Source organism: Bos indicus x Bos taurus, chromosome 13 (assembly GCF_003369695.1).
Source record: "Bos indicus x Bos taurus breed Angus x Brahman F1 hybrid chromosome 13, Bos_hybrid_MaternalHap_v2.0, whole genome shotgun sequence".
In the NCBI taxonomy this organism is placed as follows: Eukaryota; Metazoa; Chordata; class Mammalia; order Artiodactyla; family Bovidae; genus Bos; species Bos indicus x Bos taurus.
In genome coordinates this window covers 48298864-48317792 of record NC_040088.1, presented here as the reverse complement: position 1 = coordinate 48317792, position 18929 = coordinate 48298864, and the positions used below count along the sequence as shown (strand labels likewise).

The 18929-nt window shown below is 52.0% G+C and overlaps 1 protein-coding gene across 6 annotated transcripts in view; it reads right to left on the bottom strand.

Annotated features, from left to right (window-relative positions):
* Positions 1-363: 363 nt before the first annotated feature.
* Positions 364-18929, bottom strand: part of JCAD (junctional cadherin 5 associated) — a 78397-nt gene continuing 59831 nt past the window's right edge. For 3 of the 6 annotated variants that reach the window (XM_027559745.1, XM_027559743.1, XM_027559744.1), the window contains one exon: positions 6711-11023. In XM_027559745.1, coding sequence (XP_027415546.1) covers positions 7345-11023 — 3679 coding nt within the window. In that variant the 3' untranslated portion in view covers positions 6711-7344. Of the gene's footprint in view, positions 2069-6710; positions 11024-18929 lie in introns of those variants that run through there. The other 3 variants (XM_027559747.1, XM_027559748.1, XM_027559746.1) reach the window with 2 other exon arrangements.

Sequence of the window (18929 nt, the reverse complement as noted above, 5' to 3'; positions counted from 1 at the left end):
TGACACACACAAGTATGTATGTGTCTGTGTGTGTGTACATACATGACACATGCATGCGTCTATATGCATGTTTATGTACACACAATGACACATGTATATACGTGTATGTGTATACATACACCCTCTCTCATCTGCACCTAAGAGGGATGTACACCCCGTCACGAGGACCCCCAGGTGGCTGCTCCCAGTGGTACCAGATGACTCCAGTGATTTTCCCGGCAGAGGCCTGGCCCGTCATCCCCACGGGTTATGAGAAGCAAAGCTTCTAATATCACACGAACTAAAATCTGGAAAGGAGTGACCATGAGAGACAGGGAAGAAGCAAAGCTGCAAAGTGGATTTGAAAAGACTTCTCAGAACTGCTTAGATTCTGTATTGTTTATTACTGTCCAAATACATGAAGTTCTGATGAAATAAAATCATATGGTACAGATAAAAACAGGCCATGAGAGCCCAGAGTTGTTTTAGGGCCAAATGGCAGACCACTCAACAGTTCACATTTTAGGAATTCAAAATGCTTAGAAATTGATAAGGTGATTTCTGAAAGAGAGAGAGAAGGAAAAAAGACGAAAAGGAGGGAGGGAGGGAGGAGACAGAAACCATTGAGGAAATGTTAGTTCACGAGAAAGCCTGACTTAGAAAGAAGTGACAAACGCATTTAAAAAATGCATAAACTTTGTGCAGATTAATGCAATAGTAAACGGCAGAATACATAGGCCTCATAATACTTCTGTAATGGCGTACATATAATGTCTCTAGCACTTTTGGAAAATATGCAGACGCTAATTAAAGATCATTCTAGATAAAAATACACATTTCTTTAAAGGGACGGTGGGGGTGAGGGGAGGGGGGATCTGGTCTCAGGGCACATCCCTGCAGACGAACAAAGATGAAACTATGGGGTTTTTTTGGTAATTCTAGTGAATATGGCAGCAAAAATTTGTTGTAAGGATGTTGGCTGGTTTTAAGAGGGTTATTTTCAAATATAACCTTATAGCTGCATTTGTTAAAAAAAAAAAAAAAAACTTTGTGAAAAGTTAATTTTATTAACCCTGAAAAATGTCTCTATTGACATCTCTTTCTAAGATAAACTAAGAGTAGCAAGAGCTGTGAATGGGTGAGGGGTTTATGCTTTAAAGCAAATGTGAACCCTCTCTGGGTTCCTCTCACACAAAGGGATACAGACTCTTAAATACAATAAACTTCCTTAAAAATCTGCCACCTAACAATTGTTTACATCATAGAAAAATAGCATTTTTTGGTAAAAAGAAATATAGTTACTTTGTTAAAATGGTCTATTTTACCAGCAATTATTTCTCATATAAAGAATTTCTAGACATCCATACAGGAAATAAAAATAGATAATACTGAGTGCAAAGCAGACGATGGCATGTTTGCAAAAGATCAGAGCGTCTCATTGCCGATAAATAATACTCTTATCCATCATGGTACAAGGTTTCATCTTTTGGAAACTTGCAAGCTACCGCTTTCATCTGCTGATGGCAAGTTACTTAATAGGTAAAGTGACTTCAGCAGCAGAAGGCCAAATTGATGAGAAATGGATCATACATACGTGTTCACATTTCCCGGAAACTCAAAGTGCTAAAACACTAGCAATGGCCTATGTTCCCCAAACTCCCGAAAGTGAGCGTGGACAGCAGGCCACAGGGATGCGAAGGGGGATTTATGACATTCTTGGTCCTTTCAAAATCACTCATTAAACCACCTACATTTGAGTTTTCACATATAGCCAGATTAACACCAAATGCTCCATCAGCTGGGCTAAATCCATCATTAAGGAGGGTCCTTGTGACTCTTTTCTAAACATAGGTATTAACCCTTCGTGCTATAAAAACAGATGCTTTCAACAGACTACTGCTTTATTTCCACAGAGTGACTCTGTGGAGTCGACGTGTGTCCTGGCCACGGGGAAGGATGGCCCAGTGAGGTTCCTCCCAGGTGGCGGGGCTGAGGCCAGCTTGGGGGGTCACCCGTCAGCAAAAGACGCGGCCCCACACTCCAGTGGCATGCCATCACACCCTCTCCACCCTGCTTGGGTCATAGGAATCTGCAAAAAAAAGGAAACAAAAGAAAATGAGTAGTATATTCCACTGGTCTGCTTTCTATTTAATCCTCAGGCCAGAAATAAATGTGTAGGGATCAAGGCCCACCGACCGTATTTTTTATCTAGGAGTAAACGGCTACCATCTAAAGGCTGTTTTGAAGGAACGGGTATGACCCATGCCTAATCACAGATGGGAAATGGGGGCAGCTTAGTATTTTGACCGTCCCTTCCTGTTGTTCACAGGGAACATAATTCACTTTAACTGCAACTCTTGTAAAGCAGTAGTGACGCTCTCAGCTGACGCTAAGCAGGATATTGTGTGCATGTACGTTAACGGCAACTCTAAGGAAAGCTTGCCATGGGACCAGTGATGTCCCAGGGTGGGGCTGAAACCCTGAGAACTGGGCCTGGTGATGGCAGGCCTCCTATCTCTGACCCCACAGCCAGCATGCAGGCCCCAGGCTGCAGGCTCACCCGCCAGCCTTCCACACACAGCAGTGTGTGTGAGTCTGAGTTGCCATGCTGATCCACTCTACAGCTACACACACGGGGCCCAAGTGGCCCCGGTTTCCAAAAAGGGACACCATACAATAGAACAGCGGTACTAGATCATCACTTGGGCTGTGGCTGGGCCCTCGGGCATTACAGATCTCTGGGGTCCAGGCAAATCTGAGGCTCACACGTGTACCTCCTATGGTCAGAATCTCCTCCCATGGCAGTTCAAAGGGCTCCTAAGTTCTTAAGAGCAAATACGTAAGAAGTCTGGAAGGACGGTACAATTTAACAGGTATTAAAACTATCACAGAGCCATCTCTTCCTCAACCCATCTGGACGACAGTGCATTCTGAAGGCCATGCAGAGTCCCACTTCTCTGGCAGCAAGATATCTTGCTGTGTCCTCTGCACATCTTGACAATGGAGGAGGAAATGGCAACCCACTCCAGTATTCTTGCCTGGAGTACCCCCTGGACAGAGGAGCCTGGAGGGTTACCATCCATGGGCTCACAAAGAGTCAGACACGACTGAGGGACTTTGGGCTTCCCTGGTAGCTCAGCTGGTAAAGAATCCACCTGCAATGCAGGAGAACCCGGTTCGATTCCTGGGTCAGGAAGATCCCCTGGAGAAGGGATAGGTTACCCACTCCAATATTCTTGAGCTTCCTTGGTGGCTCAGATGGTAAAGAATCTGCCTGCAATGCAGGAGACCTAGCTTAGATTCCTGGGTTGGGACAATCCCCTGGAGGAGGGCATGACAACCCACTCCAGTATTCTGGCCTGGAGAATCCCCTGGACAGAGGAGCCTGGCGGGTTATAGTCCATGGGGTCGCAAAGACACGACTGAACGACTAACACACCACACACCTTCTTGACTCCTTGGGATGTACTTATGATGAGACACCACAACTGCGACAACTAAGACAGCGTTTGTCGCACTTGGGACAGGCTCCACTTTTTGGAAGGGGTCTGCTGCTCCTCAAACAGCACCAAGTGCCCGTCTTGTTGAAAGCAGGCAGAGATCCCATGAACAAGCTGCCTTCTGCGGGTCTACACTTAACACCCACCGTGACAACATGGGTCTTAGTAGCTGAGCCCCTCTCTGAGCTCAGCTGGCCTCATTCAGTGCCGATTCTGGGGGACCCCCATGAGCGAAGATGAGATGGAGGTGGGTGGTCATGAACGGATGAAAGGGCGCGCTGGCGGCAAGGAGAGGCCTCAAGGGGCTGAGCCTCCAGGGACATAGAGCCCGGCCCTCAGCAGCCCACCTGAGGGCAGGTATGTGGAGACTGCCCTATAGGACATGCCTGCAGCCCGACCCCAACTGCTGAAGCTGAGGACCCAGTGACAGAACCACAGAGAGAAATCAGTATGACCAAGGACTCCTTCTTTAGACCATGGAGGGTCGGGTTCAATAAAAATACAATGTGAGCCGCAGCATGGTAAAGTTTTTAGTAGCCATGTTAGGGCAAACAAAAGGAAGCAGGTGAAAATAGTTTCAATGGTGCATATCATGTCACCAAATATATCCAAAATGTTATCATTTCAACAGGTAACCAAAAAAAATTATTGGGACATCTTAGATTTTTTTTTTTTTTTGGTGATGTCTTTGAACTCTGGCATGCGTATCACACATTTACAGGCCATCTCAATTGGGACGAGCCATGTTTCAAGTGCTCAGGAGCCACATGTGACCAGGGGCCACCACACTGGCCGGCAGAGGTGCCAGAGTACAGGGAAGTCATGCCCCTCCTGGTTCCTGTGGGCACTGTGTCGGGGGAAGACAGATCACTAAGGCCCACCCTGGTGGGTATTTTGCATATGAACACCCTCGAAGGCTACCACCTGTGAGGATGTGCTGACGCCCAGCCTTCTAATGGCATCATGAGGCTCCCCTCAAGCTTGCCCTGGTTATCCCCACCCCAGGCCCGAAGAGGACAAGCTGTCCCCACTCTCCTCCTGAATGTGTACCAGGAGAGCGGCCAGCGGAGGTGGACGGGACCAGACCAGCAGGCTCAGACACTGATGCGCCGGATTAGGCTTCTGACATAATCCATCCAGCGGAGATGGGAATGCTGTGACCTGAATTAGTTTTGAGCTGCTGATTTCTTAGCCAGAGCTCCCCCGACCGAAAACCACTAAAACAATGTTAGCTGAAATGACTGTCTTTAAGCTGAAGGCAAGTCTTTATGATATGATGGGTACATAACACAGATAATAAAGTTCTAGAAGGATGTGTGTGTGTGGGGGGCGATTTACAGATATATGAGGTACGATATTGTTTGAAAATTCCAGAACAAAATTTGAATTTAAGTGGGCTGTGAGTCTGGGGCAGTGAAGCGGGTCCCACACCCTGAGGTGACAGAGGCAGGGGTTGGGCGAGGATGGAGATGATGACTTTTGTGTTTAAATTGATAAAAATACATCAAAAGGAGAGTCCAAAAGCTTATGAGCAACAAGGCTTTCCTACCTCGATTAAGGCCTCTTGGAAGGACTGGCTTTGCACAGTGAGACCTGGTGACCAGCATGTGGAAGGCTGAAGGGGGTACATGAGTGGCTGCACACATGAGCAGTCGCCCTTATAGGTCTTGCTATGTGGCCACTTCAGGAAGCTGTCCCCACAAGGAGCTCTCTGCCTTGAGATTTTTGGTCATCTTATTGTGTATTAAACAGCAAATGCACCAAACGGAATGGCAAAAAAGTAATTAAAAATTTCTAATGGTTGGAAACTACAGCTACAGGATAGATAATATTAAGTCACAGGTGAGGGTGTCTGAATGGCTGGTTAAAATGGAAACTGACGTTATCTGGGGGATTTCAGACACCCATCTGACCCCATTCACATGCCAGATGCTCAGGCTGAGAATTGAGGGAGAGCTGAATGAAACTAGAAATTTTATAACACATTCCCCAAAATACGTGGCCATGGATGGAGGCATAGAAATCTCTACAAAATGATGTTTTTCTTATAACAGGATGTATCTTCCTTTAAAATTCTTCTAATTCTCAGGAGGACTAACACTCTCAGCCTGATTTACTTTACAGATAAGAAACTCACTTTAAAAGCTTGCGGCACAGGGGACATATGTACATCTATGGCTGATTCACGTTGATAGTCTGACAGAAAACAACACAATTCTGTAAAGTAATTATCCTTCAATTAAAAGAAAAAGCCTATAATGGCTTTCGAATAGCCAGGGGGTCTATTTTTGGTGGGGGTCGGGGGAGGTCTCCTGCTGCAGCCTCACAACGGCTCACAGGTGGGCCATGGAGCTCTTTCCACGAACGGCCGAGGCTCCACACCCCTGCTGTTCTCTCCCACAGCAAAGACCGACGTGGTCACTCAGATGACCCAGGAGGGCCCTGACAGACGGCTTCCGTCGATCCTGGATTCTATGAGAGGGTGGGAGCATTAAGGACTCCTCTGCATTTGGGAGAAAACTTAAAAAATGTGAAGATTTTTTTTTTTAATTGAACAAAAATTTCGGGATTCTTCCAGCTGAAACAAGTGATCTTTTCCATCTCCTTATAAACCTGATTTCAAAACAGAAAGCAGAGCGGCAGGGGTGGGGAGGACCAACCCGGTCAGGGCAGCTAGGCAGATAGAAGGGCTTGGCTGCCAGGACGGGCTGGGGTAGGGGCAGCGCCAGACCACTGAGGACACGGCACCCTTGCCCCTCCCGGAAAAAGGCCCCTTCCAGTCGGTAGTTCAAGATGGACACCTCCCCTCCTTGAACCACGTATAGGGAATATAACTGGTAATATCGTTGATAACCCCCAGGCCTGGACCAGAAATTCCCAGGGCTCTCTCGCCTGCTCTTGTCAGAGCTGGGAGAGAGAACTGGTGTTTGGGGGCACAATGTCCCCGCTGTGAGAACCTGCCCCGTGGTCTATACAACGAAGAAGACTGGAGAGACCTGGGAAGATGAGAACACGTGGGGCTTCAGGTCTGCAGGAGGCTGTTGCCAGAACCGGCTCCCCTGGGCCAAGTGATCAGAGCTGAGGGGCTGGAAGAAACAGGGTGGGCCCGTGGGCTTCGAGGGGCGTGTGGGCTGGTGCTGAGAAAGTGCCAACTGCTAATTCTGTCTAAACCTCTCAAGTCTTTCATGAATGGTGTGGTGGCGAAAAGAGATAACAATGGAGGACAAAGGATTCGCTAAGAATCCCAGGGCAGGAAGTTTATTGAATCACTCGGGTATGTCTTTTCTCATTAGGCTAACCAAGCAATGCAGGTTATCCGCTTCCTGCTTCATTCGCTTCAGTCGTGTCCGACTCTTTGCAACCCCATGGACTGTAACCTCCAGGCTCCTCTGTCCATGGGATTCTCCAGGCAAGAATACTGGTGTGGGTTATCATGTCCTCCTCCAGAGGATCTTCCTGACTCAGGATCAAACTCACACCTCTCGTGTCTCCTGCATTTGCAGGCGGGTTCTTTACCACTAGAGCCACCTGGGAAGTCCGAGGGTTATCTGGGGGGAATGTCTATTATCTGGGGAGAGAACAGAATACAAACGCCCTAGTCTCCTAGGAGACCGATCAAGGTGCCTACACCCTGGCTGGCATAGCTTACTGATGTACCTCTTCAGAGTTAGGGGTCCCATGGGTGTTTATATAGGTAATTTTATTTAGTCACTTACATAGACAATATCTATGAAGACTGGATCATTTAAAATGCCAGGTCTTACTATTAAGAGAAGCTTCCGGATAATTCTTGGGTAGAATAAAGACTCTTTGAGCACCATAATTCACAGAGTCGATCTCATCTTTTCTGAATCTTCAGGTTTCATCATCTACCCACTAGGCATTTAGATGTTCTCAGGACGTCAAATGCAACCTGAACGCCCGCCCCTCTGCCTGACTCCTCACCTGGGCACCAGAAGTCCCGGCCGCCGTTCTCCCTTCGTGCTGCTGGATGCCCATCTGCTTCCAGCGACAGAGCACCTTGAGGGTCGGAGAGCTTGTGCCCGGCACTGGGAGCCACCAGGCCTCCCAGCCACGCCCCGGGGCCCCTCTCGGCCTTGGGCTCCTCCGCGGAGTCCGCGGCCCGGGAAGTCAGGAGCCTCATCCGAGACACAGAGCTCACCTCCTTCATCCTCGTCAGGCGGTCTGGGTCCGCCTTCCTGGGCGGGGAGACCAGCTTCTCCTGTAAACTTTCGATCACTCTGGAAGTGTTTCGGAGCTTCTTTTCTGAGAATGCCAAGTTTGGGGTCCTTTCTATAAAGTGGAACAAGGTGGACCTGAAGGGTGGCTTTGTCTCCACGTCCTTGGGAAGGAAAGGCTGGGACTCCAGGGGGCTGGGCGGAGTTTCGGGGGCCTTGGTGGGGACGGCCCCGTCCACATCCGCGGGCTCAGAGGCCCGGGGAACCTGCCGGGTGCTGTCCCTCTCACCTACGAACAGAGGGCTCTTGGTCCAGCCGCACTTCCTCCTGCCATAGAAGGCATCGGCGGGTGCGGTGGACTCATTGGGCTGGGCCAAGCTGGCCGCTGCCTCCTGTCTGGGGGACTCGGGTCTGAGGGCACTTCCATCCGGCTCGGGGTGCCGTCTCTGCCCTGCCCTCTGGGCGCCTGGCAGCAGGGATTCCACAGCCACCTCGATGCCGAGGATCCTGGCGGCCCTGGCTTCGAGGGACTCATTTGGGGGTATTTCTATTGCATTGGCATCACCCGGAGACCCCGCTAGCTGGCTGGTACTGTGCTCCTGCACCAGCGTCAGCCCCACAGACCTCAAGTCTGGTGCAGACAGGCCTCGGGATTTGCCGGCAAGAGAGAGGGGCGCCCTTGTGCTCCCCTGCTCCCCACCGCCCGCCCTCGGAGGGCCGGCTGCACTCAGCTCCACAGCTCCGTGACTGCCCGGGAGCTCCTGGCTGGGCAGGGGCTCCCTCTGTTCTGCTGGATCGGGTGGGGGCTCGGGTTTTGCATCATTCAACCCAGAAGATATTGCTCGTTTCACAGGCCTTGGGCTGACTGCCAGCTGGGCCACCCTGTCCTCAACCTCTCGGTCCCCGTCTTCAGCAATCCAGCTCCCGGGGGGCGACAACCACACGGAACCTCTGCCTTCTGCCTGCCAGGGCCTGGGGGACCGAGGCCTCCCCTCCTCGCTCCAGCTCTCGGACTTGCTCTTGACTCTGCCCGGCCTGGTCCTGGGGTCCTCGGGCACTATGTCCTTCAGGAGGCCTGGCAGCTGGGGTGCCGGGCGGGCACAGCTCCCCCAGGGCAGCTCTGTGTCACTGTCCTCACTGCCACTACCATCACTGCTGCTGCCACTACTTCCTTCCTCCTCCTGAAGCTCCTTGTTGAAACTCTCTAACTGGCTGATCAAGTCCCAGGGGCGGCGGCTTACTGGCTTCAGGAGGAACTGCCCGAACAGCTGTCTACTATTGCAGGGGCCTGTGGTCTCCCCCTTGATCACCTCGCCCCTGGACACGGGGCTGGCTCGGCGGCCAGGGCCATCAGAGCCCTGCTGACCCAGGCTGGCCCTTGGCACGGGACCCTGGTTCCGGGGCCAGGAAGACCCGGAGAAGGCGCTGTTGCTGGATGGGCTGAGGGACCCTTGACTTTTCGGGGAATGAGCCCCGGGCCTCTGGTTCGGGTCACTGGATGCCAACGCCATGTGCATCTGAACCTCGAAGGGTGCGGGGTCCAAACACCTTGGAGGCAGCACGGGGTCAGGGGAGCCCCCTGGCCTCTCCCCTGGGAGGGGCTGCAGGCTCTGAGGTTCGTGAGCGAAGCTGGTTTGTGTTTGCTGGTCTCGGAAGTGGTGCCCAGGCCATGGGCCAGGCCATGCGAGCGCGCGGTGCTTTGCAGGGCTGGGAAACCTGAGGTCGTCTGCTTGCCGGCCCCGTCCTGGGCCCCCTGGGTCTGGTCTTGGCAGCTCTGTCCTCGTGGCCATGCTGCCCGTGAGCGCCTGGAGCTCCAGGTCGGTGGAGGACAAGCTGAGCACACTCTGCTCCTGTAACGCCGCGCTCTGCTTCAGGTCATTGTTGTTCGTGTCCGTACCTGGCAGCTGGGACTCCGATTTCACCGGGATGGAAACCAAACAAAAGATCGTCTCGCTCGTTTTTTTCTTTGAGCTTCTCTTGGGCTGCAGCCCTGCCTCGAACTTTCTGAGCTGGGTCTGCATCTCGCATGAACTCTCGCCCTGGGGGCTCGGGGAGGACACCAGGCTTTCTGGATATTCCTGTGGGCTGCCGCTCACATCAGGCTGCTTTCTCTGTGTGACAATGCAGGGGTCTCTTTGGTCAGGAGAGCTGCCGTCTTCTCCATTCCTGGGGGGCTGGCCCCACAGCCACGAGGGGCTGGGATCAGCAGGGGCAGGACCCCTCTCCTTCCCTGATGGGCCCCACACGGCCCCCTCCTGCTGCAGGCTTCTTGGGTCAGGGGCAGGGACCGCACCATCCAGCTTCACATCTTCCCAGAATCCATGGGGTCGGGGTAGTTTAATGTGTCGTATCCGTGGGTCGTCGAAGGGAATTATCAGGATGGAGCCGTCGTAAGCCGTGGTGTGGTGGGGCTGTGGGGGGACACCAACAGGAGAGCATGGGCTGGCCCCCCACTCACTCCCAGCTCCCCGGGAGCCAGAAAGAGGCTGACCGCCAGCAGCAGGCCTCTCCATTGGATGCTGCGGTACACGGCGGCCTCTGCCCTCATGCCTGGACACCGCCTCCTCGGGGCAGGGGTGTGCGGCGGGCTGCGGTGGTGACTTGTACGAGGGTGGGGGCACGTACACTGGGGGCTCCAGGCCGGGGTCAGGCCCGTAGAGGTCCTGCCTGGCACTGTTCGTCCTGGCTGAGTGGGCAGCACCCGGGTCCAGCTGCCGGCTGTCTGTGTAGCTGCCATTTTCTGCTCCGGCCTTGGAGTGTGGCTGGGAGCCATAAGACGGGGGCTTGAGGGGTCTCCCAAACCTGGGCTGGGGCAAGGGGGCCGAGGTGCCAGCCTTCTTGGGGTTCCTGGTGGATTCCAAATTGGAAGCACAATTTGGAGGCTGAAGTGGCACTTTAGGGACACCTGGTAAATGGCCATCACTCAAAGGGATGGGGACCTCCATGCAACTCAGGCTCTCAGGGGAAAGGACTCGAGGCAGTGATTGGGACTTCCCTTTGCTCTGGGAGGTCAGCCCGTGCTCCCCAAGCATGAACGGGTACAGGTCCTGAAACAACTTCTCGCCAACACCGTCTGACATCTGCCTGCCTAGTCTCGGGGGCTGGTTCCAGCTTCTAACGCTGACGTCCTGCCATCTGGCGGGACCCGCCATTCCCAATTCGTCTTCCCAAACAGCCTTCTTCATCACGTGCTCAGACCTTCCTCCAACTTCCCAGGGACCCTCCCTCGGATGCGCGGGCAGGCTGGGGACGGGGCCTCGGCCCCCTGGGTCCTCCCGGGCCTCCTGCTCTCTTCTCCTCCAGTAGGCGTGGCTGCGGCCGGTCAGGGGCTGCGAGGACCACGCGAGCACCGGCTGATGGTAGAACCTGCGAGACAGAGGGCCACAGGTTACACCTGGAGGAAGCCCACGGGAGCAGCGCGCACCTCTCTGCCTATGGGACAGTGTTCTGAGTCAAACTTAGATCAGAAGCTTTGAAAGACATATTTCCAACCACGGTACTCATTCACTTGAAAGAAACCATGGCCCAGGAATTACAGCTGGAAGGCAGCCACATGTTTTGCCATCACAGACTTAAGAGTGGCAGCGACATGCTGCCCACAAGAGCATTAGGAGTAGACTTGTACCTGAGTGGCACCTGAAATGCCCAAGAGACATGGGTGAGCCCAGAGCAGAGCTTCGCAAGTGTGATCCTGGGCCTCTGGGGTCCACCACCCCCAGCTCAGAACGGAAGACCTTGCTTTCTGGGAGCAAGTCTGGGTACCTGCTTCCAGCAGGTGCAGGAATCCCACCCCTGATGCTGACTCTGAGGCCTGGGGGGACTCTGTAAAGGGCGCTTCTAACAGGTCCCGGGTACTGTGGCTACTGCTGATCCCAGCGACCCCTGAGGACATCACAGCCGGCAGGCATCAAGCACGACTGCACAGCCATCCGGGGACCCCGCCCCTCCCAACGCCTAGGCAGTACCCCGGCTCTGACCTGTCAAGAGTCTCAGGGGCAGGTGGAGAGGCAGGTGGGACCCCAGCTCTTCCCAGCGTGTGACTGGGACGGCCCCTTGGCTCTAGCAGAGCAGAGTTCCCACACCACTGTGATGGTGGGAGCCACCCAGGGGGCTCATTAACTACACACATTACCAAGTCCCTGCCCCCAAAGTTCTGATTCAGTAGGTCTGGGTTAGGGTCTGGGTGTTTCCCTGGTGGCTCAGATGGTAAAGAATCCGCCTGCCACGCGGGAGACCCGGGTTTGATCACTGGGTCGGGAAGGTCCCCTAGAGGAGGAAATGGCAACCCACTCCAGCATTCTTGCCTGGAGAATTCCAAGGACAGTAGAGCCTGGTGGGCTACAGTTTATGGGGTCGCAAAGAGTTGGACACGACTGAGAGGCTAACACGTCTATTTTAAGCAAGCTGTCAGGGGCATCTTTTCTTCAGGGCGATGGGGGAAACACCGCTCGGACTGACTTTTGAGACTGACAGAGGAAGTGGGGTCTTGCTCGTGGGCAGAGCTCTCTGCCAGGCAAGGAAGGGCAGCACCGGCAACAGCCGAGGATTGCCGACCCCAGGCTGCCGTCCACCGCCTGACTGTGCATTGAAATTTCCTTGTGAGCCATTAAATAATACTACGACCCAGGTCCCTCCCACCCCAGATGGGGGATTTAATCTGTTTAGCCAGGAGCCTGGTACCTCCTTGAATGACTCTAACACACACCCTGAGTTGAGAATCACCCTTGTAATGGAGCCGAAGAAACAGCCTGAAGAACCCTGGCACACTGTGCAGAAATGTTAAGCTGCTGACCACAGGGAGCAGAGACTAGGGCTGTAACCCAGAAAACCCACTGGGCAGAGGGAAGCCTGGGGCACTCCATGAGCTCGATTGGCCACGGGCTAATCCAGAAAGGGTTCAACTTTTCTTGAAACCAGAAAAGGTTTCAAGCAGCTAACAGTGCTACTTGCTTTTCACATTATAGAAGGAATATGCATTCTGTCATTTTCTGCCACCTATCAACGCATAAAGCAATTATCCTTCCGTTAAAAATAAGTAAATAAATAAAAATAAAAGTAATATGTAATTTATTGCTGAAAATTTGGAAAAATACAGAAAAGAGTAGAAATCAAAAGTCACTGGCAGTCCTTCTACCCAGAGGTACTCACTGTGATTCACAGCTTCTAGTGTTTGTGTGACGACGTGGGCTTTTCAAACGGCCTTAGTGTCACTCTACTGGGATCTGGCTTTACGTGAATGTTTCCCAACAACTGTGTCACAAATGCCAGCTGACGCTCACACAGCGGCGACAGCCCTCCAGATCCTCACTAAGTGCCCTCCTAACTCCTCCAAGCTCCGCCAGCACCCCTCTGAGGTAGGAGGAAATAGGCGCAGAGAGGTTCAACGACTCTCTCAGTCACACAGCTTGTAGGTGGTGGGAGAAGAGTTCAAACCCAACGAAGGTGACCATAAAGCCCATCAGCCACCGCGTTCTACTTCTACCAGCATAATGACAGATTCCTCAGCTGCACAGTTTCAGTGGGAGAACAGTCTCTCATGAGTCATGCTTTATTTAACCGTCACCCTGCTGTTGGACATCCGTGCTCTTGTTGTTCAGTTGCTAAGTCGTGTCCGACTCTTTCGCAACCCTAAGGACTGTAGCCCACCAGGCTCCTCTGTCCATGGGACTTCCCAGGCAGGAATACTAGTGTGGGTTGCCGTTTCCTTCTCTTGGGAATCTTCCTGGACCAGAGTTCAAACCCACGCCTCCTGCATTGGGAGGTGGATTCTTTTTTTACCACTGAGCCACCAGGAAGGCGTGGATATCTGTGTCTCTTAGTTCTAAAACACTTAGGAGAAATGCTATTCGCCATCACTAATCGTGTGTCAGCCTCTGAAGAATCAATCCTGAGAGAAGGCATCAGCAGGTCAGGGGATCAGGTTCTCCCTGCTGTGCGATCTGCCCGCAGGTTGGAGCAGAGCTGGTCCTGCTGGACTGTGCCCGCATCTGATCATCAGGGCTCATTTGTTTCTGCACTAGAGAAATGAAAGCAATCTCCCATTGGTCTCCATTTGCATTTCTGTGATTACTAGTGAGGATTACTGTTTTATGCACTTAGGTGCCATTAGACCACACTTTGTGGTTTGGAATGATTTCTATGCCACAGTCCACTTTCCAGTTGACAGGATGGTACAGAAAACAGGGAGGATGCCCACCCCCTGCAGCCACAGAAGGTGACAGCCTGGGGACAAGGCACTGTGGGCTATGGGCTGAAGGTGGGACCCCCACCCCAACCCCTGCAACACACAGGCAGAAAGAAGGGCTGTTCTACAGGAGCTAGATGGTAAACAAATGGTAAAAAGTTATTATTATTAATGACAGTATTAAAATACTGTCATTTTTATTTTGGAATTCATTTCTTTGCCTTAAAAAGTGAAGGCAGCTTCTCACATCCTGCATCCCGCCCCCTGCCCCCCAGTAACTTCAGCAGCCACTTAGTAAAGCTGAGTCATGGATTGAAAAAGCAGAAAATGCCTGAAATGGATTGGAGGTAAAGCGTTTGCCAGAACCGCCTAACTGCTTCTGCATTTACTGCACACACACAGCGCAAGCTGTCTTAACCCTGCCCACAGCTGAAGGTCAAGTTCTTTGTTGCCTTTGTCGTCATCACAGGGTGTTTGGGGGCATTTAGGTTTTGAGGACTGACAGAGCCTTCCTCGGGTTGGGTTCTATGAGGACTGGTCCCTGTGGAAGCTGCCTCACTGGCCTCCGCGTGCATCGCCCCCACCCTCACCCTCAGCTGAGCCAGCACAGGGCATCCAGAGCTCAGAAGCTAATGTTCCTGTCCTTAGGGACACCCTCTGGCTGCCTGTCCCGAGTCTGATACTGACAGTGAACCATGGTGCATCTACTGGTTTCAGGGTCTTAGACTCTGTGCCAAGTCCAAGGGCAAGACTCAAAAGTGAGGCTTCATAAGATGCTACAATCATTGCAAAGCTAATTAAGAGAGTAAAACAAACCACCCGGAGTGTGTGGTCGATGCCCAGAGTGGGAATCTCCTTTCTCGCCTGGTCTATAGCTGACGGTGAGTGGGCTTCACCCTCCACACCTACTGACTGGCTCCTTTCAGACCCCTGAACGTTTGCGGCCCCTGGCTTCACAGAAGAGACCTTGCTGTCTGGCTTTTGCTCACTTGGTCAACAGACATTCCAGTTTCCCTGTAAATGCATGATCTGTTAAATACCAAGAGGGGCTGAAATCCCAAGGTGCGGTCTTCCCACGTTTGGGCCACGAGCACAACTGGAGACTAACAAAGGACGACAGAAACAGGACAAGCACGCAAACAGGCTGCAGCTACCTGCACCAGGAAGGGGGTCAGTTTCCTTCCTGCTGAAAATTGCGACATCACCTTAACTTCATCCAAGTTGCCATGTGTAATTAATCAAGATGGCCAAGCATTCTGGGCTAAACTTTTTTTTTCCATTTGCACCATACACCAAAATCCCAGTTTAAGGAAAACACAGGGCCACTTGGAGAACTTTAAATAACCTATTTTAACAAGTATACATGACACAGAAAACTATAAAGTGATTAGTTCACCATCATCTAGAGTGCACCTAGTTTGTTAGTCATTCAGTCATATCCGACTCTTTTTTGACCCTGTGAACTGTAGCCTGCCAGGTTCCTCTGTCCATGGGATTCTCCAGGCAAGAATACTGGAGCGGGTTGCTATGCCCTCCTCCAGGGGATCTTCCCCACCCAAGGATTGAACCTGGGTCTCTTGCATTGCAGGCAGATTCTTTACAGTCTGAGCCACCAGGGAAGCCCCAAATTTACATTCACAAACATTAACAATGGGACATTCCACAAAAACATGCTGAACACATTCAAACAGGGTGGGAAAAAGATAAGGAAGCCAAGTGGAGTGTGTGAGCCCAAATAAATAGTGTCAGTGAGGTTAGGGAGACAAGCAGGGTCTTTGTGCAGAATTCCTGGGAGAAGAGGTCAGAGAGAAGACAGAAGCTACACTTGCGAGCAGCTCCCTGATCTATCAGCAGTGTCATGTTGATGACAAAACCACTGATACAGGGTGTTTAGAAAACCTCTGAAACAGGAACATGCGGCAAACAACATGTCTACTGGAAAAAAGGCATATCTATTTGCTGAAGGTATAAAAGCTGGTGATGAAAAACATGAGACCTGTCTGTTCACATGACATTTGCCATGGCAACAGAAAATCCCACCATCCTTTTAGAAAGGAAAGCCTACTTAGAAGGGCAGCAACGCCATGACTTTTAACCATGGTTCCACCCATGGCAGGACTATCCCTTCCATGGTCCCTAGACCATGGAATTGACACAGCACAGGCAGTGTCACCCGGGCACGACACAGCGCAGCTGGGTGCCCGCTGCCCCATGGGTCAGGGGAGACACCCTCCTTCCTCCACCAACAAAATCCTGAAGTGGGTCCCCAGGGGGCCTCTGGAGTCTTGTCTTCCCTGTAAAGATCAGGGTGGAGGGAGAAGGCCCCACTGAAGAGGTTTCCGGTCCAGTGACTTCTTCCCATCAGCAGGGCCCCAATCTAGCAGCTGCCAGCACCACCCATCATCACCTTGAAACAGGGCCACGTCCTTCAGAAGCCACACCCTCCTCCAGGTGGGTGGAGTCTGAGCATAAATGTAGCATGTCTCACTTAAAGAAACCCCCACCCCTTAAAGGAGAAGCTCTCTACTTCTGGATTGGCAGGGGCACTAGGGCATCTCTTTCGAGTGACTCGGAGTTATCAGTCCAGTGTTAGGTGTTTCTGGGGTGGGGTCAGCCATCTCATGCTACAGAACTTGCTCTTAACACTCTCTGGCTTGGAAGCCTGAAACTTTACTTTTCAGCCAATTGTGGTATATTCAACATATTACAACTGGGTGAATGGCCCTCTGACTCAGAGTAATAGACTAATTTTGGAAAAGGGAGCTATAAGGTCAAGAGGAGATCATGACAGAGGTTAAGAGGATAGCACAAATTAAAATCCATCAGAAAGGATAAAGCTGGTCTGGGAACATATTGCATGAAGATCACTATGCAGCCAAGTTCAATGTGAACAAGAATTGCTAGTTGCACTGGCATAGATATAACTAGGAGACACACAGCTGCTGGGCCACATGACTAGCAAACCGTTAGGCCTGCTTTTCACAGTGTCCTGATGAAGTGAAAAGTGAAAGTGAAAGTCGCTCAGTCCTGTCTGACTCTTTGCCACTCCATGGACTGTAGCCCACCAGGCTCCTCTGTCCATGGAATTCTCCAGGCCAGAATACTGGAGTGGGTAGCCGTTCCCTTCTCCAGGGGATCTCCCCAACCCAGGGATAGAACCCAGGTCTCCTGCATTGCAGGCGGATTCTTACCATCTGAGCCTTGAGGGAAGCCGCTATGTCATGCTAAGTAAGTGCAAATGATTCCAGCTGAGATCAAGGAGCAGGGAGACTATTTCAGGAGGTTACTGTTTGATTATCTTTTTTTAAATACACACACTGAACAATGGAAATAGGAAGCATTATGAATGACTGGACTGATGAATGATGCTAACTTTAGCATATGGGGGGTGGGGGTAGGGTAGCAAGACAGTCTAGAGCACTCACTGCACACAGGTGACCAAGCAGATCCACCTGGGAAACCTGCCTGCTGACACTGGAGACGGAAGGCTCTGAGTCTGGGTCCCCCATGTGGGGGTCTGAATAACCGAGCCTGAGTCCAGTTCTACAGAGATGGGTTCAGAATGGGCAGCCTCCTGGGGAGGTGATGGTGCCAGGGGCCAGCCTGCTCTGCTGCACAACCATGAAATCAGACGTTGCTGGAAGTGGACACAGATTCCTCCTGTGGGGGCCGGCGGCTTTCCACATCATCGCTGGGGTAGGACTTCAAGAGCCTTTTGATGCTTTGAGGTCTGGCAACCCACTCCAGTGTTCTTGCCTGGAGAATGCCAAGGACGGGGGAGCCTGGTGGGCTGCCGTCCATGGGGTCGCACAGAGTCGGACACGACTGAAGCGACTTAGCAGCAGCAGCAGCAGCAGCAAAGACCTAAGTCAGAGGCCCTGCCCCAGGAGGGAGGGGTGTTTGGGGTCATTACCTGCTTTTTATAAATCACTCCCCAGAGCTGTAGTTCTGGGATCCATGAGAGCCCCCCTCCCCTCCCAGATGTGGAGCCCACCCGCCATCCCCAGTGACTGGGCAGCTGCCCCCACACTTACTCCAGGTGATCTGGCGCCTTCTGATGGGTTTCCAGGCTTCAGGGAGAAAGGGCTCAAAACAGAGAAGAGTGGGATGAGAAGATGGTGCCTGTGGTCAGGCTACCGGGAAACTTGCAGCCAGTCCCCAGAGAGTGCTGCCCACCGGCAACAGGGCTGTGAACCACAGGGCAGCTGCCCAGGGCCGAGGGGACCACCCACGATGATGCCACCAGAGAGCAGGGTGGCCAACTTGCCAGGAGTGTGTGTGCATCTTGACGAGGGGGACCTGGCTTTGTCACCAGTATCCTCAGCAACACGCTTCACCCCCTCTGGCCTCAGACTCCTCGTTGCTATCGAGTGGGTGTTCCTAACGTCTTCCTCCTCAAGTGTGTTGGGAGGGATTCATGAGATAATACATGTTACATGATTGGCAGAGAGTATACTAATCCCTTGTTTTCAGCTATTAGTACTATCTGAACCCAATTAATATCAATTCTCAGTGGAGTAGGATCCATTTCAAATCTCTTGCCTCACATCGTCCAAGGAAGAGGGTGAGGGCCACGCAGGAAAGAGAGAAAGAGTGAGTGTTTGTCTTTGCGCAGGCTTATTTTAGACTGAGATTGTCCCCTCCTCAGCTGTGATCAATGGGCCTTCACAATACCAGGAAGCCACGATGTCCTGACTGTCATAACAAGACCCTGCCCCTCTGGCCGGTCTCTAAGGGAGGATCCATAACCATGATGTCCAGTCATCCAGTGTTTAGTTTATTCAAACAAAGCAGGAAGAGCAAGCTGGGACCCAGTAAACCAGTAAGTAAGGCAGATTACTCCAGGAGTTTCCTATTTTCTCTGTAATAAGTATATATCCTTATGGATACGGGCTTCCCATATCCATATGGGAAAAGAATCTGCCTGCAATACAGGAGACCTGGTTTTGATTCATGGGTTGGGAAGATCCCCTGGAGAAGGGAATGGCTACCCACTCCAGTATTCCTTACTAGAGAATTCCATGGACAGAGGATCCTGGCGAGCTACAGTCCATGGCGTTGCAAAGAGTTGGACACAGCTGAGCGACT